Source organism: Urocitellus parryii, chromosome 3, assembly GCF_045843805.1.
Source record: "Urocitellus parryii isolate mUroPar1 chromosome 3, mUroPar1.hap1, whole genome shotgun sequence".
NCBI classification, from domain to species: Eukaryota; Metazoa; Chordata; class Mammalia; order Rodentia; family Sciuridae; genus Urocitellus; species Urocitellus parryii.
In genome coordinates this window covers 193,671,373-193,689,166 of record NC_135533.1, presented here as the reverse complement: position 1 = coordinate 193,689,166, position 17,794 = coordinate 193,671,373, and the positions used below count along the sequence as shown (strand labels likewise).

The 17,794-nt window shown below is 34.1% G+C and overlaps 1 protein-coding gene across 7 annotated transcripts in view; it reads right to left on the bottom strand.

The window, feature by feature from the left end:
- Positions 1-17,794, bottom strand: part of Golga4 (golgin A4) — a 93,772-nt gene that overhangs the window by 12,679 nt on the left and 63,299 nt on the right. For all 7 annotated transcript variants that reach the window (XM_026405861.2, XM_026405834.2, XM_026405840.2 and 4 more), the window contains 7 exons: positions 12,007-16,247; positions 11,349-11,470; positions 10,749-10,879; positions 7,443-7,556; positions 6,230-6,250; positions 5,985-6,053; positions 3,287-3,362 (listed from right to left, as the gene is read on the bottom strand). In XM_026405861.2, the coding sequence (XP_026261646.1) occupies positions 3,287-3,362; positions 5,985-6,053; positions 6,230-6,250; positions 7,443-7,556; positions 10,749-10,879; positions 11,349-11,470; positions 12,007-16,247 (4,774 nt within the window). The remainder of the gene's footprint in view (positions 1-3,286; positions 3,363-5,984; positions 6,054-6,229; positions 6,251-7,442; positions 7,557-10,748; positions 10,880-11,348; positions 11,471-12,006; positions 16,248-17,794) is intronic.

Genomic DNA, 17,794 nt, shown 5'->3' with positions numbered 1-17,794 from the left:
TAGGGGCTCTGACCTTATTTACTGATAGAGATTCATAATTTGATCGCATTATTGAGAGGTGATGGAAACTTTAGGAGGTGGGCCTAGTTGAAGGAAGTAAGTCAAAAGGGGATCTTTGAAGGGTGTACCTTGTCCCCACACACTCTTCCTTTCTCACTCTGCTTCTCCATTGCAATGAAGTGAGTAGCTTTTGCTCCACCAAGCCCTCCCACTATGATGTACTGCTTTACCACAGCCCAGAAACAATGGAGCCAGCCATGAAACCTCTAAAACAATGAGCCAAAATACATCTTTCCTCTTTTGTTTTTCTCAGGTATTTTCTCATAGAGGTGGAAAGCTAACACAGTACTGAAGAAGTAAAACTATTTGTAAACGACATGATTTTATATAGAGAGAATTCTTAGGAATCCACTAAAAAACTATGAGACTAACAGGTAAGTTCAATACTACTGCAAGATACAAGATTAATAAATAAAATTCAACTGCATTTCTATACATCTGCAAAGAACAATCTGAAAACAAAGTTTTAAAACATTTTTAATTACAACAGAATCAGGAAAAATAAAATTCTTAGCAATAAATTTAGACAAATATAAAACTTACACTCTGAAACTACAAATGCTTAAAGAAATATAAAAGATCTAAATAAGTGGAAAGAAATCTCACATTCACGGATTAGAAGAAAATACCTCTAAAATGGCAAGTTCCATACATGACTGAACACAATCCCCATCAAAATGCCACCTCGCTTCTTTGCATAAATGGACAAGTTGATCTCAAGACTGATATGGATATTCAAGAGACCCAGAACAGTCAAAACAATATTGAAAAAGAACCAAATTGGAGGACTCATTGTTGGCAATCTTGAAACTCATTACAAAGCAACAGTCTCAAGACAGTGTGATATTAACAAAGAGATACATTATTAATACCTAGTATATCTATGTATTCTCTCTCCCCTCACCCCCTTTTATTCTCCAAGTGGTAGAATCCAGAGTCCATAAATAAACATATATACATACAACTGACTTTAACAACATTGCCAAGATAATTTAAAAAGGAAAAGAATAGGATTTTTTTCTTTTCTTTTTTTTCTTTGGTACTGGGGATTGAACTCAGGGGCATTCAACCACGGAGCCACATCCTCATCCCTATTTTGTATTTTAATTAGAGACAAATCCGAGTTGCTTAGCACCTTGCCATTGATGAGGCTGGCTTTGGACACATGATCCTCCTGCCTCAGTCTCCCTAGCCACTGGGATTATAGGTGTGTACCACCATGCTCAGCAAGAACAGGATTTTAAACAGCACTGGACAACTGAATATCCATATACCCACAGAAAATAAAGTTAAATCCCTTCTTCACACCATATGCAAAAATCAATTCAAAATGGATCAAAGATAAAAATGGAGAAGTTGAAACTATAAAACTCTGAAGAAAACATAGGAGTAAATCTTCATGACCTTGGATTAGGCAATGGTTACTTAGATATTAACACTTCAAGCAGTCAGCAACAAAAACAGATAAAATGAACTTTATCAATATCAAAAACCATCAAGAATGTGAAAAGAAAACTCACAGAATGAGAAAATATTTATAAATCACTTAGCTAATGAGAGACTTATATCTAAAGAGCTCATGCAACTCAATAAAAAAAGATAACCCAATTTAAAAATAACCAAAGGAGATATACAAATAGCTAGTCGATACAAAAAATGCTTACTATCAACAGCCATCAGGGAACTACAAACCAACATTACAGGACACTACTTAATACTGATTAGGATTAGAAAAAGACAACAATAAGTGCTAGCAAGAATGCAGATAAATTGAAACCCCCATATATTCCTGATGGAATTTTTGGAATATGGTATAGTCACTGTGGAAATCAGTCTGAAGTTGGTGATAAAGTTAAACATAGAGTTACCATAAGATCTAGCAATCTCACTCCAAGGTATACATTAAAGAAATATGAAAACATACATTCACCCAAAAGCATATACACCAGTGTTCAAAGCAGCATTATTTATAATAATCCCAAAGTGGAAACAATCAAAATGTTCATTAACTCAACTGATGAATGGATGAATAAAATGTGGTATCCATACAATGGAATATCAATCATCAACAAAACAAAAAAGTACTGACTCATGCTATAACATGGATGAACCTCAAAAACATTTTACTAAGTGAAAGAAGGCAGTCATAGATAATCACAAATATATGATTCCATTTATATGAAATGTCTAGGACATGCAAAATCTAGAGACTACAATGTAGATTAGTTTTTCTCTGGTTGGAGGGAATGGACAGAATGAAGGAAGATTAATAAAAGTTATGAAATATCTTTTTGGAGTGCAAATATAAAAGTTCCAAATCTGAATGTGAATAATATAAAATGAAATCTAATAGCATGAGAATTAAAATATAGAATGAAAGGAAATCTCTGAAGAGATAATCACTGTGAATTTCCCAGAACTAATAAACATTAGAATCCACAAATTTAGAAAGTACAATGTATACCAAGCAGAAAAAGTTAATCTATACCTACACAAACTATATTGAAATTGAAAACATTAATGAAGAGAACATCTTAAAAGCAATCAGAGAATAAAGATTAGCAACTGGAGTCAAATGATCAGAAAAACGTACAACCAGCATTTCAACAACAAAATCCAAAAGACCATAAAATAATAATTTCAAATTGTTAAGAAAAAAATCATTCTCAACCTAGAATTCTATGCCTAACAAAATTAACTTTCAGAAAAGAGAAACTGACCAGCATGGTGGCACACGCCTATAATCCCAGCAGCTTGGGAGGCTGAGGTAGTAGGATCTTGAGTACAAAGCCAGCCTGAGCAAAAGAAAGGTGCTAAGCGACTCAGTGAGACCCTGTCTCTAAATAAAATACGAAATAGGGCTGGGAATGTGGCTCAGTGGTCGAGTGCCCCTGAGTTCAATCCCCAGTAGCCCTCCAACCCCACCAACCCCGCCCCCTCCAAAAAAAAAGCAGAGAGAGAGAAACTCCATTTTTTAAATGCTCTCACCATAAAAAAAAAAAAGCTAGGTGAGGTAATGCACATTAATGAGCTCAATTTAGCCATTCTAAATTGAATAAGTATTTTGAAATGTCATGATGCAAACAAAAAATACATACAATTTTTATTTGTCAATTAAAAATAAAAATGAGAAAAAATAATATAGATTAGTAAAGACAAAAACTTTTAAAACCATCTATCAATAAGAGATAATCATGGATTACATGACCTGAAACATCATTCTTACCTTTGCAAGGTGTTCCCACAGTTGCTGCATATAGGTTATTTTCATATTTCTTTAAACGGTCTTCTAAATTATTAATCTAAAAATAACAAATATTCAAATCATATCATAAGATTTGCATAGAAACCAAATGTAAGAAAAATATGATTACTGTAGCCACTAGGTTTTTTTTAATGCTGAAGACAAAGTATAGGTAAGTAAAATTAATTTCTTAGATTTAAACCAAAAGACAACAAAAGAAAAAAAAATAGAAAGCTGTGCATCAAAGGACAGTATTAGGGGTTGGGGCTGTGGCTCAGTGGTAGAGCGCTTGCCTAGCATATATGAGACACTGAGTTCAACCCTCAGCACCACATAAAAATAAAGAAATAAAATAAAGATTGTGTCCATCTACACTAAAAATTCTTTAAAAAAAAGTAAAAAAGACTACCTACAGAATAGGAGAAAATACTTAGAAATAATATATCTGATAAAGAATTTGTATCCAGAATATATAAAGAGCACTTATAATTCAACTATAAAAAAAAACCCAACTAAAAAACATGGGCAAAGAACGTTAATAAAAATGGCCAACAAGCAGAAGAAAAGATGCCTAACATCATTTAGTCATTAGAGAAATACAAATTAAAACCACAATTATATTCTACTTCATAAAGACTCAGATGGCTATAATCAAAAAAACTTAGTAAGGATGTAACAAAATTGAAAGTCCTTACACATTGTTGATATAATGAAAAATGGTGCTGCTGCTATGGAAATATTTTGGCAGTTTCTCAAAAAATAAAAGAATTATCGTATAACACAGAAATTCCATTCCTGGGTATACATATACCCAAAACAATTAGAAACAGATTTCAAACAAAAACCGTGTACACAAATGTTAGTAACAGCACTATTTGCTATAGCAAAAAGGTAGAACTACCCAAATGTTCAACAATCGAAGAATGGATAAACAAAATATGGTATATCCATACAATGGGATATTATTTAGACAGAAGGAGGAATAAAGTACTAAAATATGTTAAACATAGAGATGAATCTTAAAAACATTACGCTAAGTGAAAGCCAAACATAAAAGGTCATGTATTGTATGATTCCATTATATAAATACCCAGCACAGGGAAACTCATAGAGATGAAAAGCAGATTAGTGGTTGCCAAGGGGTTGAGGAAGGAGGTAACAGTGAGTGACTGTTTAATGGGTGTGAGATTTCTTTTCAGGGTGATGAAATGTTATAGAACTAGATATAGTGAATGTGAATAGTGACTGATATTTATGAATAAACTAAATGTCAATTAATCATATACTTATTAATCATATTATTAAAATGGAAAATTCTATATGTATTTTACAACAATAAAATCACAAGTATAAAAACTTTGTGCCATAACAGTTTTGAAGATTTAAGGATACTAAAAGAAGAGAATTTTAAAGCACTAATCTTAAGAATTAAGGAAAGGACTGGGGTTATAGCTCAGTGGTAGAGCATTTGACTACCACGTGTGAAGCACTGGGTTCTATCCTCTGTACCACATTAAAATAAATAAATAAAATAAAGGTATTTTGTCCATCTACAACTAAAAAAAATAAAAAATAATAAAATTAAGGGAAAAGTTAAAGCCCTGAAGAAGTATGGGGGGAAATGTAATAGTTGAACAATGTACCTGTCGTTATGAGTTTAAAAATATGAAAAATTTGAAACATATTCAAATAAAGAAAGTATAGAACAATTAAAGACCATAAACCCATTTATCACCCAATTTCAACAATTATCAAGATTTGTCTGGGGCTAGGGATGAGTGCTTGCCTGGTATGCATGAAGCCCTGGGTTTGATCTCCAACACTGCTAAAATAAAAAATAAAAAAAGATTTTTGTTTGTGTATATTTTAAGAGAACTGGTAAATACCTGGGAATTTAGCCTTCAAACTTAGCCTACTGACTTGAGCCACTATTGATCCAAAGTTTGGAAAAAGACTTCACCAAGGATCAAGTTACACACAAAATGTGTATATGTGCTTGTGTTGCATGTCTGGGATTATACCCACACATATTTAAACTGCAGTACATATATTGTCTTTGGATAATAGGTGGACAAATCTTATTAAATTAGAACAATTTATTTAACCACTATGAGAAAGCACCAAAGATGATGTCAACATATTTTCCCCTGATAAACCAAAAAAAAACAAAGTTCTTTTTAGAACTTAAGTTATTAAGTTGTGTTATTTTTTTTAATTTAAGTGCAACCTCTTTTTTTCTTTTTTTAAAGAGAGAGTGTGAGAGAGAGAGAGAGAGAGAGAGAGAATTTTTTAATATTTATTAGTTATCGGCGGACACAACATCTTTGTTTGTATGTGGTGCTGAGGATCGAACCCGGGCCGCACGCATGCCAGGCGAGCATGCTACCGCTTGAGCTACATCCCCAGCCCTTAAGTTGTGTTATACAAACACAAATTGTTACCCAAAATGTTAAACACTAGAAATAATAGGATATAAATGTTTTTGTTTAAAAATATGTGATCATGTATTTATAGCCATAACCTCTAGCACCTCTGACTTGGAAATAAATTTCCCATGTAAAAAGAATATCAAAGTCAATTATTAGGTCAGTTATTTTTGTAAAATCAGTTAAAAGAGATCCAAGTCCATATTAACATACATTAAGTTAGTTAAAAATAAATAGCACTGATTAGCCTGTACCTGTTCTCTGAACTCTTGCTCTTTCAACTTTGAATCACTGATTAAAGAAGTCTTCTGTGCTAGCTGAGTCTGAAAGAACAAAAAACAGATCTGAACTGTACATGGGTTTCATCAATGTCTGGACACATTTCTTTACTACTCGAGAAAATCTTCCTCATTAAAACATTTTTTTTTTGTTTTAGTTTATTTAAAAAAAAAGCATTCCTAAAATGCATTCTTTAAATTCACTGAACAATTAATCTTACCTGTAGTGCCATAATTGTTACCTGAAAAAGGCAAAGAAAAAATAATGAGTGAATGCAATAAAATCTGCAAGTAATAAAACAGAGCAATATGAAATTACAGGGAAATAAGTCAGTATTACAGTATTAAGGGAGTGGTCAGATTTGAGATAAGGCATTTTAAATATTTGCTTTCAAACCTGGTTTATTTTGCTATTTAAACTATCTACCCACAAACAAAGGTGAATACAAAGAAAAAGACTACAAAGTCAATCACCAAACTTCTAACAATGATTACTACATAAGGAAGGTGCCCCCGCCCATACACGTTTCATGTTGTATACTTTTGCATTACGTGACTCTTTCCACAATAAGAATATGTTTGTTGGGCTGGGGTTGTGGCTCAGTGACAGAGTGCTTGCTTCGCATGTGTGAGGCACTGGGTTCAATCCTCAGCACCACATAAAAATAAATAAATAAATGATTAAATAAAAATATTGTGTCCATCTACAACTTAAAAAAAATTAAAAACAAATGTTTGCTTATTATTTGTAAAATTTCTTTATTAATATCTATTTAAAGCACACAGGGAAATTGCTGAATTACTGTGTCTTGGAACTCACTCTTTTTTTCTTTTTTTTGGTACCAGGGATTGATCTCGGGAGCACTCAACCACTGAGCCATATCATCAGCCCTCTTTTGTATTTTATTTAGAGGCAGGTTCTCATTGAATTGCTTAGCCTCTTACTTTTTGCTGAGGCTGGCTGTGAACTCGTGATGCTCCTGTCTCAGCCTCCCAAATTGCTGGGATTACAGGCATGAGTTACTACACACGGCAGGAACCCACTCTTTACTATGATCACAAAGTATTTTTCCTAGAACTCAACATGTGTGTATAAATCAAAATATCTAGAAGCTCGGTATGGTAGCGTGTACCTGTAGACCCAGCTACTCTGGAGGCTGAGGGGAGGATCACTTGAGCTCCTGCTTGTTCCAGACCAGCCTGGGCAACACAGCAGGACTCCATCTCGAAAAATAATGATGCCTAGTAGATTTTTAAATTCCCACCACAGTGTGAGCCTGGACATTTTATTCAACCTCTTTGATTCTTTTACTGTCTGTAAAAGGAGACAAGAATCTCTTGAAAGGTTTGTTAGAATTAAACGAGATGCTACGTATGTAGGTCAAGTCATGGAAATGACAATGTTTTAAAAAAACACACTTGAATTCCTCTCACATTATCATTGCCAGAATTTTCCTCCTGTTGAAGCTTTTGCTGGTATTTCTTCTGTAGTTCCTCAAGCTGAGTTTGCAAGTCCATTACTTTGGCAGTCATTTCTTCTTCACGAGCCTTTAGAATAAAAAATAGTAATAATGTGGTAGAGAGGCAGCATGGTGTAGAGAAAACTTAGCTCTGCAGGAGAAATAAACAAGTTTTTGAGACATACAGTACTATTTGTAATTAATTAGTATGATCTAAACAGTTTCCTCCATGCCCTACTTTGAGCTCCAAGCCCTTTCCAATGCTGCTCACTATTCCCAGGATGACATTTCTTACACCCTCACTCCATTACCCTCACCAAATAAAGCTCATCAAACTGTTTCTTTGCCCTGAAAATACAATTTTTGAAGGTTTGAAGCATGAGATTATAACAGTGTGTTGTAACAACTATAATGCCTTTTCCATATTGGGATCTGACTTTCAGTAAACATTCAAAGAAATAAAGTAACTTGTATAACTAATTAGAACAAATTTTAAAGTTTTTTTTAATTAAAAACTAAAATAAAGTAGCTATTTTTATACATAGCACTGTCCATCCAGCTGGCAACTTAACTGATCTAAAGAAGTTGTGGGGAAAAAATAAAATAAAGAAAGACATTATGGAATTTTGGGGTTTTTTTTCCTACTTCCTTTGGATAGGCTGTATAACTCAACAGTTGGTCTTCTGTCCTAGACTGGCAAATTTACAAGCACATCTTCTACACATCTGCCCCCAAACCACATTAGGGGTTCCTGAGGGTACAATGTACAATTAAAATCTGTCCTTGAAAAAAAAAAAAGCTACTATTTTGTTGATAATCAACGTAAGGTCTCCATTTGCCTAAACTTTGCAAAAACTAGACATGGCTAAATTAGAAAAAGTAATATGTGACTTTTTGACTCAAAGAATCTACTTAGAAAATTTGGCACAGAAATCATTTTCTCTTCAGTTTTGACAGCCTTGGTAATAGGATGTTGCCAGTCCTTACATTCCTTCATCTGTCTTGGCAATTGCTGTGATTTACTATCCAAAGTAATCCAGATCTTTCCTCAATCTTATAAATCTTGCAATAACCTTTATACTAAAAGAACATTTGGAATTAGAATATTGATCTGACTTGAATAATAAAGACAATTGTTTGCTGACTAAGGAACTTAACAGGAAAAACAACCACAGACAGGTATCTGATTTAACAGATGCTGACTTTCCAGAAACATTCTCTAAGACAAAAAAACAGACGGTTAGGCCCCATGGCACAAAATAAGGCAATGTGAGCCATAAGACACTTGGACAATCTAATTTCCAATACTACTTGTCATGAAATTTTCTCTAGTAGTTGAAAAAAACAAATACCTTCTCTCAACATCAGCAAAACTGAAATCTCTAGTCTCTAGCCTCCTTATACATTGCCCCACCAAGGCAAACCTTAACCAGGCCTCCACATCTAAAACACCATCAACCAGAGTTATTGTAAAAATATTAGTGTCCTCAGTTCTGGTTTACTTTTTTTATTTTACTCTGACATATCGCTCATGGCTGTCTGTGTCAATGTGGTTCAGACTTATTTGAAAAGATCACCTCCATAGCTACTTATTCATCTAAGCCCAGATTTTAATATGACAATTGGCACTTCCTTTGATAACTGTAGGACACCAACCTAAGGCAAGCCCTCTAAGAATTAGGAAAGAATCCTTTATGAATTATTTCTAATTTAGTAAATAGTTCTGGTGCTGGGATTATAGCTCAGTGATAGAGTGTGTCTCTGGCATGTGTGAAGCCTTGGAATCATAGAATCACACCCGCATGTGTACACACACACACACACATACACACACCAGTTCTGTAATTTTTTTTATAAATGCTTGTTAGTCTTCGTTACAATAAAAAAAGATGAATGTATGCAATTTTCATTAGATACCATTTTTAAATATACTTTTTGTATTATTTTTATCTTTTAGCAATGTGAATGTTGTTCAATATTTTCCCAAATAAAAGTTAAATTAAAAACATTTTTTAAAAAATCCTAAAGAATTGGGAACATGAGAAAATGAAGAACAAACTAAAGTTGAGTTTAGCTGGCATACACTGATCACTGGGACAATGGGGAGCCATTAGACTTATTTAGGAGGTGAAGTAATATGATTATCCTTTTGCTGCAAGATAGAAAATAATTGTAAGAATGTATGAATATATCAGAGGGGAAAATAAAAAGATAAGTAGAAAGGAGATCAGATAAGAAATTAAAACAATAGACTAGACTAGTTGAAAGATGGCAGCCCAGACTGGTAGCAGCAGTAGAGTTAAGAGAAGAACAGCATAGAATATAATTAAAGGAGAAAATCATATCCTAAGAGCCTGTTGTATTTGGGATATTGGACTGGCAATGAAAGCATATGCCTACCCTAACAAATACACGGACGCTTATGTGTGAGGGACTTAGGAAGGTGGAACCAAGGATGAAAAACAGTTCCTAGTTTATTCAAATAGGCAATGATAAGTATGTTACCTAAGATGGCAGGAAAAATAAAATCTCTCTGTGCTCAAATTTTAATAAATAACAATTTAACAGATAAGAATTATTTTAATCAATAACAAAATGTAGCCTTCTATAATGTCATCACTGAGATAAATCATCAATCTTTCAGAAGGGGAAAAATATAGTATTAGATAATACATACAAATCCCATACAAATTTTCAACCTGAAAATTTTTTAAATGGAAGAATGGTAGAGAATAGACCTCAGAATAAAAGCAATATGTGTTTACTGAGAATTGCTAATATCTCCTTATTACTTACATTTTTAAAAAACTTAAGGTGAATATATATTTTGGATGCATATTTCTTTTTTTTTTCCTTTGATACCAAGAAAAACTCTTCAAATGAATAAGAATTGAGTAAAGTTAACTGGTTGCCCAGAAGATCCCATGTAAGCAGCCCCATTCAAAACACACTAACTGTCCCATTACTAAAGACTTTACTCAAACACAGGCTCTGCAATCTTAGTATAGTTCTCTTACAGTTCTGTCTGAATCTATGAGGAAGAAGGAAAAGAAGATTCCTTTTTCCCCTTAGAAACTCACAGTTGCTTCAATACTAGCAAGTGGGCTGTACCGACTAGAGCAGAATCTGATCAGGAAACTACAGTACTGGCAGAAATCAATTAGACTTTAAATCTACATATAGTACAGAAATATTAATTTGGGTAATATTATAAAAAAACCTTCAATTTTACCATGAAATCTACTATACTAAATTTCAAATGAGAAAGAAAATAAGGTACATCAAGGATTTCTTCATATCTTTTGGCTGTTCTTTTTAGATCATCATCTTTCTCTGCAATTTTTTTATGTAACTGATTTGTCTCTTCTCGATGGCTTTCCAAAAGTTCAGCTTCTACCTCCTGGGCCTTATCTAATAGATAAAAAGAGATATATACAAGAAAATACATTAGTCAAGAGTAACTACCTATATCCCAATTTCAGTAAAAATTCTCGCTTCCAATTATTTTTGCTAAATTTCAATTTAGTGTGAACATTACAAGATGTTAAATGAGACAACCAGCCCAACAAATGATCAAAATGATCAAAAATGATCAAATGATCAAAAGAACTCTGTAAGAACTGAGCATAAGTACAAGGTCATTATAAGCTAAAACTTTAGGATTCTTTCACTCACTCCTCCCCATCAAGGCAAGTCACTGCCAGGTACAGGTAAAAGAACTTTCTAGAGAAACTAATAGAGAATTTTTGGGGGTAAAGACCATTTTTTCCTCCAGTTTAATGACTTACAGCACTTACCACAACTGCAAAAAAGAATAATCTTAAATTATAGCATCTGCTGATTTTGATTTGTTCCTCATTGAATTTAAAATTATACTTACTGATGGTTTCTTTTATGGTCATTTCCAGCTCCTGCTCCTTTTGTGCCAGCTGAGTATTAAACTCTCTCATCAGCTGTTTTAATGTGGAATTGTGCTTCAACTCAAGATCTTCCTGTTCCTGCCTGAATAAAAAAATAAAAATTGAAAGGTTTACCTGCTGCCAACAAAATGAACAAGTTGCAAAGTTACCTGGTTTTCAAAACAGTACAAATAGGATGATATTACTAACATGAAAACAATTCTAATGGTGTGTGTGTGTGTAAGTATGTGTGTCCAGATACAGAAAATTTCTGGAAGGATATACAAACTATGATTACCTCTCTAGGGAGTGGTTGATTGGAGAATTTTTTTCTTTTCCATTTGAATTTCTACCAACACATCTACGTTACATATAATAATGTTACAATTAAAAATAATAAACCAAAAATAAAATAATTATTTGTATGTATATCTAATAATTATAATCTTATACTCTTCCCCCAAATGGACATGAATAACACTTACCCTAATTTGTTTTGTATTTCTCCTCAGTATTTAACTTACTAGACTTTTGTTTAACACTCTGGTAGGGAAATACTCAAATAACTTAAAAATAACTATATTAGGCACAGGAAAAAAAGGATACTTAATTAAGGAAGAGTACAGAAATAAAACATACTTGATTTTCTCCTCCATTTCTTGTTCACATTCTTTCTTTAATATGTCCAATTCTTGCTGATGTTCCTTTCTCAACATCCGAAGGTCTTTCTGCAATCTAACGATCTCCTTGCCCAGTTTCTGTTTTTCCCGCTCTGCCCCTGCTAATTTAAACTCCAGGTCATTGTGTACGGCTTCCACGTTACCAAGCAACTGGGGTTGGACCACATGTGATGTGGATTTTTCTTCAGTATTGTCTTCCAAAACTTCAGTGGGTTTATTTTTTCCATCCATCTGTTGTTGTAAAGTCTGTAATTTTTCATATTTTAAGGTTAACTCTTCCATTTCAACTCTATGTGCTTCCTTCTCTCTTACTAAGCAGGAATCCAGCTCTTTTATCTTTTGCTCCAAGGTCTGACAGGTTAGTTCCTGCTCCTGGAGGGTTTTCTGGACACCATCAGCCACGTTTTCCCAGTTTTGCTTTGTCTCTACATTATTTTTACCTCCCTCTTCTTCCACATGCTGGGACATTATCGAGGGATATTTCTTTTTTTCCTCAAGTTCCTCCTGAAGATGATCTATTACAATTTGATGTTCATGTTGCTTTGCTTCAGCACTTTCTAACTTTAATAAGAGCTCCTGGTACTTACACTGCATTTCAGAATAAGATGTAATTGCCTCTTCTTTTTCCTGCTCTAGTCTCTTCAACAGCTTTTCTTTTTCTGTTAGATTTCCTTGTAAAACACTAAGTTTTTCTTCATATGCCTTTTGCACACAGCCTTGGGAATCTGTTTCTTCTTGCTCAGCAGAAACAGCCACATTTTTGGCTGAGCTGGATATAACTGATGTTTCTGATTGTGGAGGACTTTCCATTGACTTAAGTTTCTCTTCCAAAATATGAACTTCCCTTTCTCTTTCTTGCAATTTTGTGTTTAGCTCACTCAGATGGCTTTCTGTACCTTTTTTATATTGTTGTTCTTTCTCTTCCATTTGAGACAACAACTGTTTCTTGATAGCGGCAATTTTTTGCTCAGCTTTCTTCTTCAGTTCTGCTAGTTTTGCAGCACTTTCTAACTCAAGTCTATCTTCCAATGCCTTTAACTCATCTTCTTTGCTTTTCACACATGAATTCACATGTTCTATTTCTTGCTTCTTAATTTCAAGCTCAGCTTCCATCAAAGACATTTGCTTTTCAAGTCTTAAAGCCTTTTCCTCAGCTTCTTTAATTCTGTTGTCCTTTTCTTCTCCTAACTCTTCAAAGTGTTGAAGTTGCTGAACCAATTCTTTTTGTTCAACATCTTTTTGTTGATTGTAATTTGTAAGAACTTCACGTAAAGACTCAATTTCAATTGTTTTCTGAGTAATATGGTCCTCTAATTCCACAATCCTTGCTGTTTGAGTCTTTAATTCAGTCTCTAAATTACACTCCTTTTTCTCCATCATGCTCATCTTGTCTTCCATTTCACCCCTTAAACATTCATATCTTTTATTTTGTTCATCCAAGTCTTCCTTCAATAAATTTATCTGCTCATCCTTTTCATTAGTTTCCTTTGTTTTTAACTCAAACTGCATCTTCAATTCTTTAATAGCGTCTTGATGCTGCATAAGTTTTGACTGAGCTTTTTTCTTCCATTCTGAGAATTTGTTGGACCAGTGATCCACCTGCTCAAGAGCAGACATTTTCTCTTTACTCAGGGTATCAACTTTTAAAGACAAATCTTGTACCTGATCCTGTAATTCACACTGCTGTTTGTTATACTGCTCAGTGAGAGATGAAATGGCTGCTTCTTTTTCAGTTAGGCTGATACTATTCTGAAGTTGAGTGTTTAAATCAGTTAGTTGTTTACTAAGACTGCTGATCTCAGATTTTTTTTCTGTAAGCTCTTCTTTCATCAGTGTGACAGCATTGATGTTTTCAGATAACTCTTTCTTTAACTGTGTGATACAAGACTCCTTTTCAGAGGCAGCCTGCTGCTGATTGCCTCCTTCCTTCTGTAAGGCTTCTTTTTCTGTCACAAGTCCTTCAATATCAGCCTTCATGCTCTTAATTTGATTTTCTTTTTCTTCTAGCTGATGGGTAGCCTGTTGAAAAGAACTATTCAGTGCATTTTGTTCTTGTGTTAGCTGTGTAAGTTGTGCTTCCAATTCAGAAACTCTGCAGGTTTTCATTAGCAGGGCCTCCTTAACTTTAGTTGTGTGGTTTTGACAGAGGGAAATCCTAGAAAGAAGGGCATTAATTTTACTACTACTAATGCTGATTAGCTCATTTGTTTTAGCTTCCAATAGAGCTTCAGTTTTCTTAGAGTAATCATCTAGCTGAAATGCTAGTTCCTCAGATAATGTTTTGAATTCCACGCTTTTGTCTTCTAGGCTTTTCTTACAGTTTTCATGTAAAGATTTCAAACTCAGAAATTCCTCATCCATAATTTTCAACTTGTCTGTTAACTCAGAAACCTTAAGGTTCTCTTTTTCTGCTAGCATTTTCAGTTCAACTAGCTGCTCTTGAAGAATAGTATTTTCCTTCAGAGAAAGATTCAAGTCAACCTCCAGCTTTTCAAGTTGTGCTTTCAGTTTAGTTTCATTTTGTGAGAGAGAGGTCATATGAACAGACTTTTGCTTTAACTGTTCCTGTAATTCATTTAATGTAGTATCCTGCTTAACACCTTCTTCCTTCAGCCATGTTATTTCCTTGTTCATCTCTTCTTTTTCACACCCAAATATGAGGACCTTTTGCTTCAGTTCTGCTATTTCTTGTTCTTTCTCTTGTAACTGGATTTCATGTTTTTCCTGAAGTTCTTCAGCTTGCTGATTAAGTTTCTTTTCCCAGCTTGATATGACATCACTGAGTTCTCGCCTGTGCGCCTCAGTGAGACTCTCTATTTGCTCCTTTTGATTTGTTTCCAGTCTTGATACTGCATCATTGATTCCAGCTGAGTTAGCCTGTGCCATTTCCAACATTTTCACATTGAACTGTTTTTCTTTCTGACTAAGTTCTAGAACAGTATTTTCAAGCTCTTTTTTAAGTTTGGCTTCCTGATCAGACAATTTTTTCTTTAATGTCTCTTGCATCTCCTTTGCTTTCTGCTTAATTTTTTCCATCTTTTTTTCTTGATTTTTAAATTTGTTTTCATATTCCTCATGCAAAATACTAATACTGTCCTCCTTGGCTGACAACTTCTGTTTGAGAATCTCAATTTCTTTGCTCTGTCCTTCTTTCATTTGTAAAATTATATGTTCCTTTTCCATCAAAATTTGATTTGTCTGTTCCTGCTCAATGTTACTATCCTTAAGTTGGGACTCATAGAGTTGGGTTAAAGATTTTATTTTTTCCTCCATTTCACTACGTTGTTTTTCAAGCTGCTGCATTAAGTCCTGCACCTGGGTTTTTTGAGTATCTAACTCGGTACAAACATCTTTCTTTTGTGTTTCAACTTCAGCTACCTTTTTGGTAAGAAGAATTTTTTCTGTTTCCAAATCCAGCAACTTCTGCTGCAACTGAGCCAACTGCTCCTCATATGCTTTTGCCTGTTCACGTGTGGTACTCTGGTGTGACTGGAAAAGATTCAGCTTAGCAGATGCCTCTTGGAGTTCTCCCTCAGACCTTTTAATATCTGCCTCTAAATTTTCTACATGAGCCTGATGCTCTTTCAAGTGCTTGTCCTTTTCTTTCAAGAGAAGCTCCAGTTGATTAATTTGATCTTTCAATGCCTTCTCCGTTCTCTGGATAGACATTTCTTGTTCTTTAATCATAGTATCAACTTGCTGCTGGTGACGGTTTTTCTGTTCATTCAGCTTGGCTTCTAAGTCTTGCTTCATTTTATCAGCTTGATCCCTTAGATCAGAAAGTTCCTCTTCTAGCTGGTGACGAGCTTTTAATACCTCTGACAATTCAGAAGATAATGATTCTAGCTCTGTTTGCTTCACATCAAGCTTTTCTAAAGTCTTTTCATTCATCTCTTCTATGTGGGCCTGGAAAAGAATCTCTTTGTCTTTCAATAGTGTTTCTTTTTCTTGTTCATATGTTTCTCTAAGTTTTTCCATTTCAGTCTGATGCTGTTGCTTTAAGACTTGGAGTCTTTCAGACCAAAGGTTATCCTGCTGATGCTGCAGACTCTCCAGTTCTGTCTTGTGTTTTTCAACCAAGACTGTAATTTCTTTATTGTGCTTATTTTTTTCAGCTTCCCAATGAACAGCTAAATCTTCTGACTGATTTTTGTTTTCTTGTAAGCTTTTCTCCAGAGAACTTTCCAATTCAAGAATTCTCTGTCAATGAAAATGAACATATTTTTACTAAAGTACATATTAGCTTATGAGCAATGATACACAGACATGATGTCTACTACTTATTTAAAAGATTAAAATTTAGATAAATAACATTACATATCATACCAAACACAAAAAGACAACGTGTGCTCAATTACTAAAGGAATCATACAACAAAGAAAAGATTCTATTTTTTTACAAAATCCATAATTCCAGATTTTTTTTCTACTTGCTTGGGTAACTATTTAAATTACCTCTCTTTTCAAGAATATTCTAATGGGTAGTCAAAAAAGAAATAATCACAAACAGATAATAGTAACTTCTGATCAGAAAATCAAAAGAAATCAGAATTTTTTCCCCTCTGCTTATTTAAGGCCTACAATAGTATTTTATTATTTCTATAATTTAATTTTGGAAGAAAAATAATTTATTTTATTTTTTATCACAAAAATTATTATTTAGGAGGTTTTCATCTGTTTTAAAAAGGAGGTACTTTTTACCAAAGACTACCAATATTCATGAAAACATCAATCTTGACTGAAGGAAAAAGAGCTAAGTAAAGCACAGCCATGGAATGTCAGAGCTGAAAACATCCTGAGGAATTACCAGATTCAATCTCTTCAGGTGACTGGGAAGAAAATTAAGGCACAATCAATTTACAAAACTAGCAAGTGTAAGATCTAGTCCTCTTCAGTGCCCATTTCACTCCACCATGCCACCTTTTATAAAGGTTGGTAATGAAAAAGTAAAGAACAGTTTAGAATGATGGGTAAGAAATGTGACTATCTTACTAATTCAGAGCAAATGGCTAAAAAAAGTTTAACCTTAGTATGTTTTCAAAATAGGAAACATATTTCAAATACTGCTGAAGGAAAAGGTCACTAAGCTTTAAAAATATGCACAACGAAACAGTGGTAGAGCACTCACTCGGTTAGAACGTACGAGGCCCTGGGTTCGATTCTATGCACCACATAAAAAAAATTAATAAAATAAAGGTATTGTGTCCAGCTACAGCAAATAAATAAATAAACAAACAAACAAACAAATAAATAAATAAATCTTACAAATATATTCATTATAGGATTATGTTAACTTGGAAAAACTTAAAATGCAAAAACAAGATATTGAGGCAAGTGAACTGTGACATAAGCCGAGAATGGACTGTATTTAGGACACAGCATGAGGTGAAGCTGGACAAGCAGGAAGAGAGCAGGGCAAGTGCTGCCTACACAGTGAGGCCACTTCCTAGAGAGCAAGGGTAAGTAAGCAATGGAGCAAAGAAGCTGTGGAACCTGAGTGCTCAGAGGCAGAGTATGCGGCTGACAGAAACACAGCCAGCTAAAGATAAAAACAGAAGCACCAAGTAGCAAACATAGAGCACAGAGCCCGAAGCACTCCCATGAAGAGCTCTCACCATCTAAAAATGAAGTGCAAGTAAACATACACATAACCCAGTAAAACAAAAGCTTCTCTGAAATCTTATATTGCTATTGTCTAGCACTTTCTCTCAGCTATTTGAAATGTGGTGCCTGTTTGAAAAAACACAA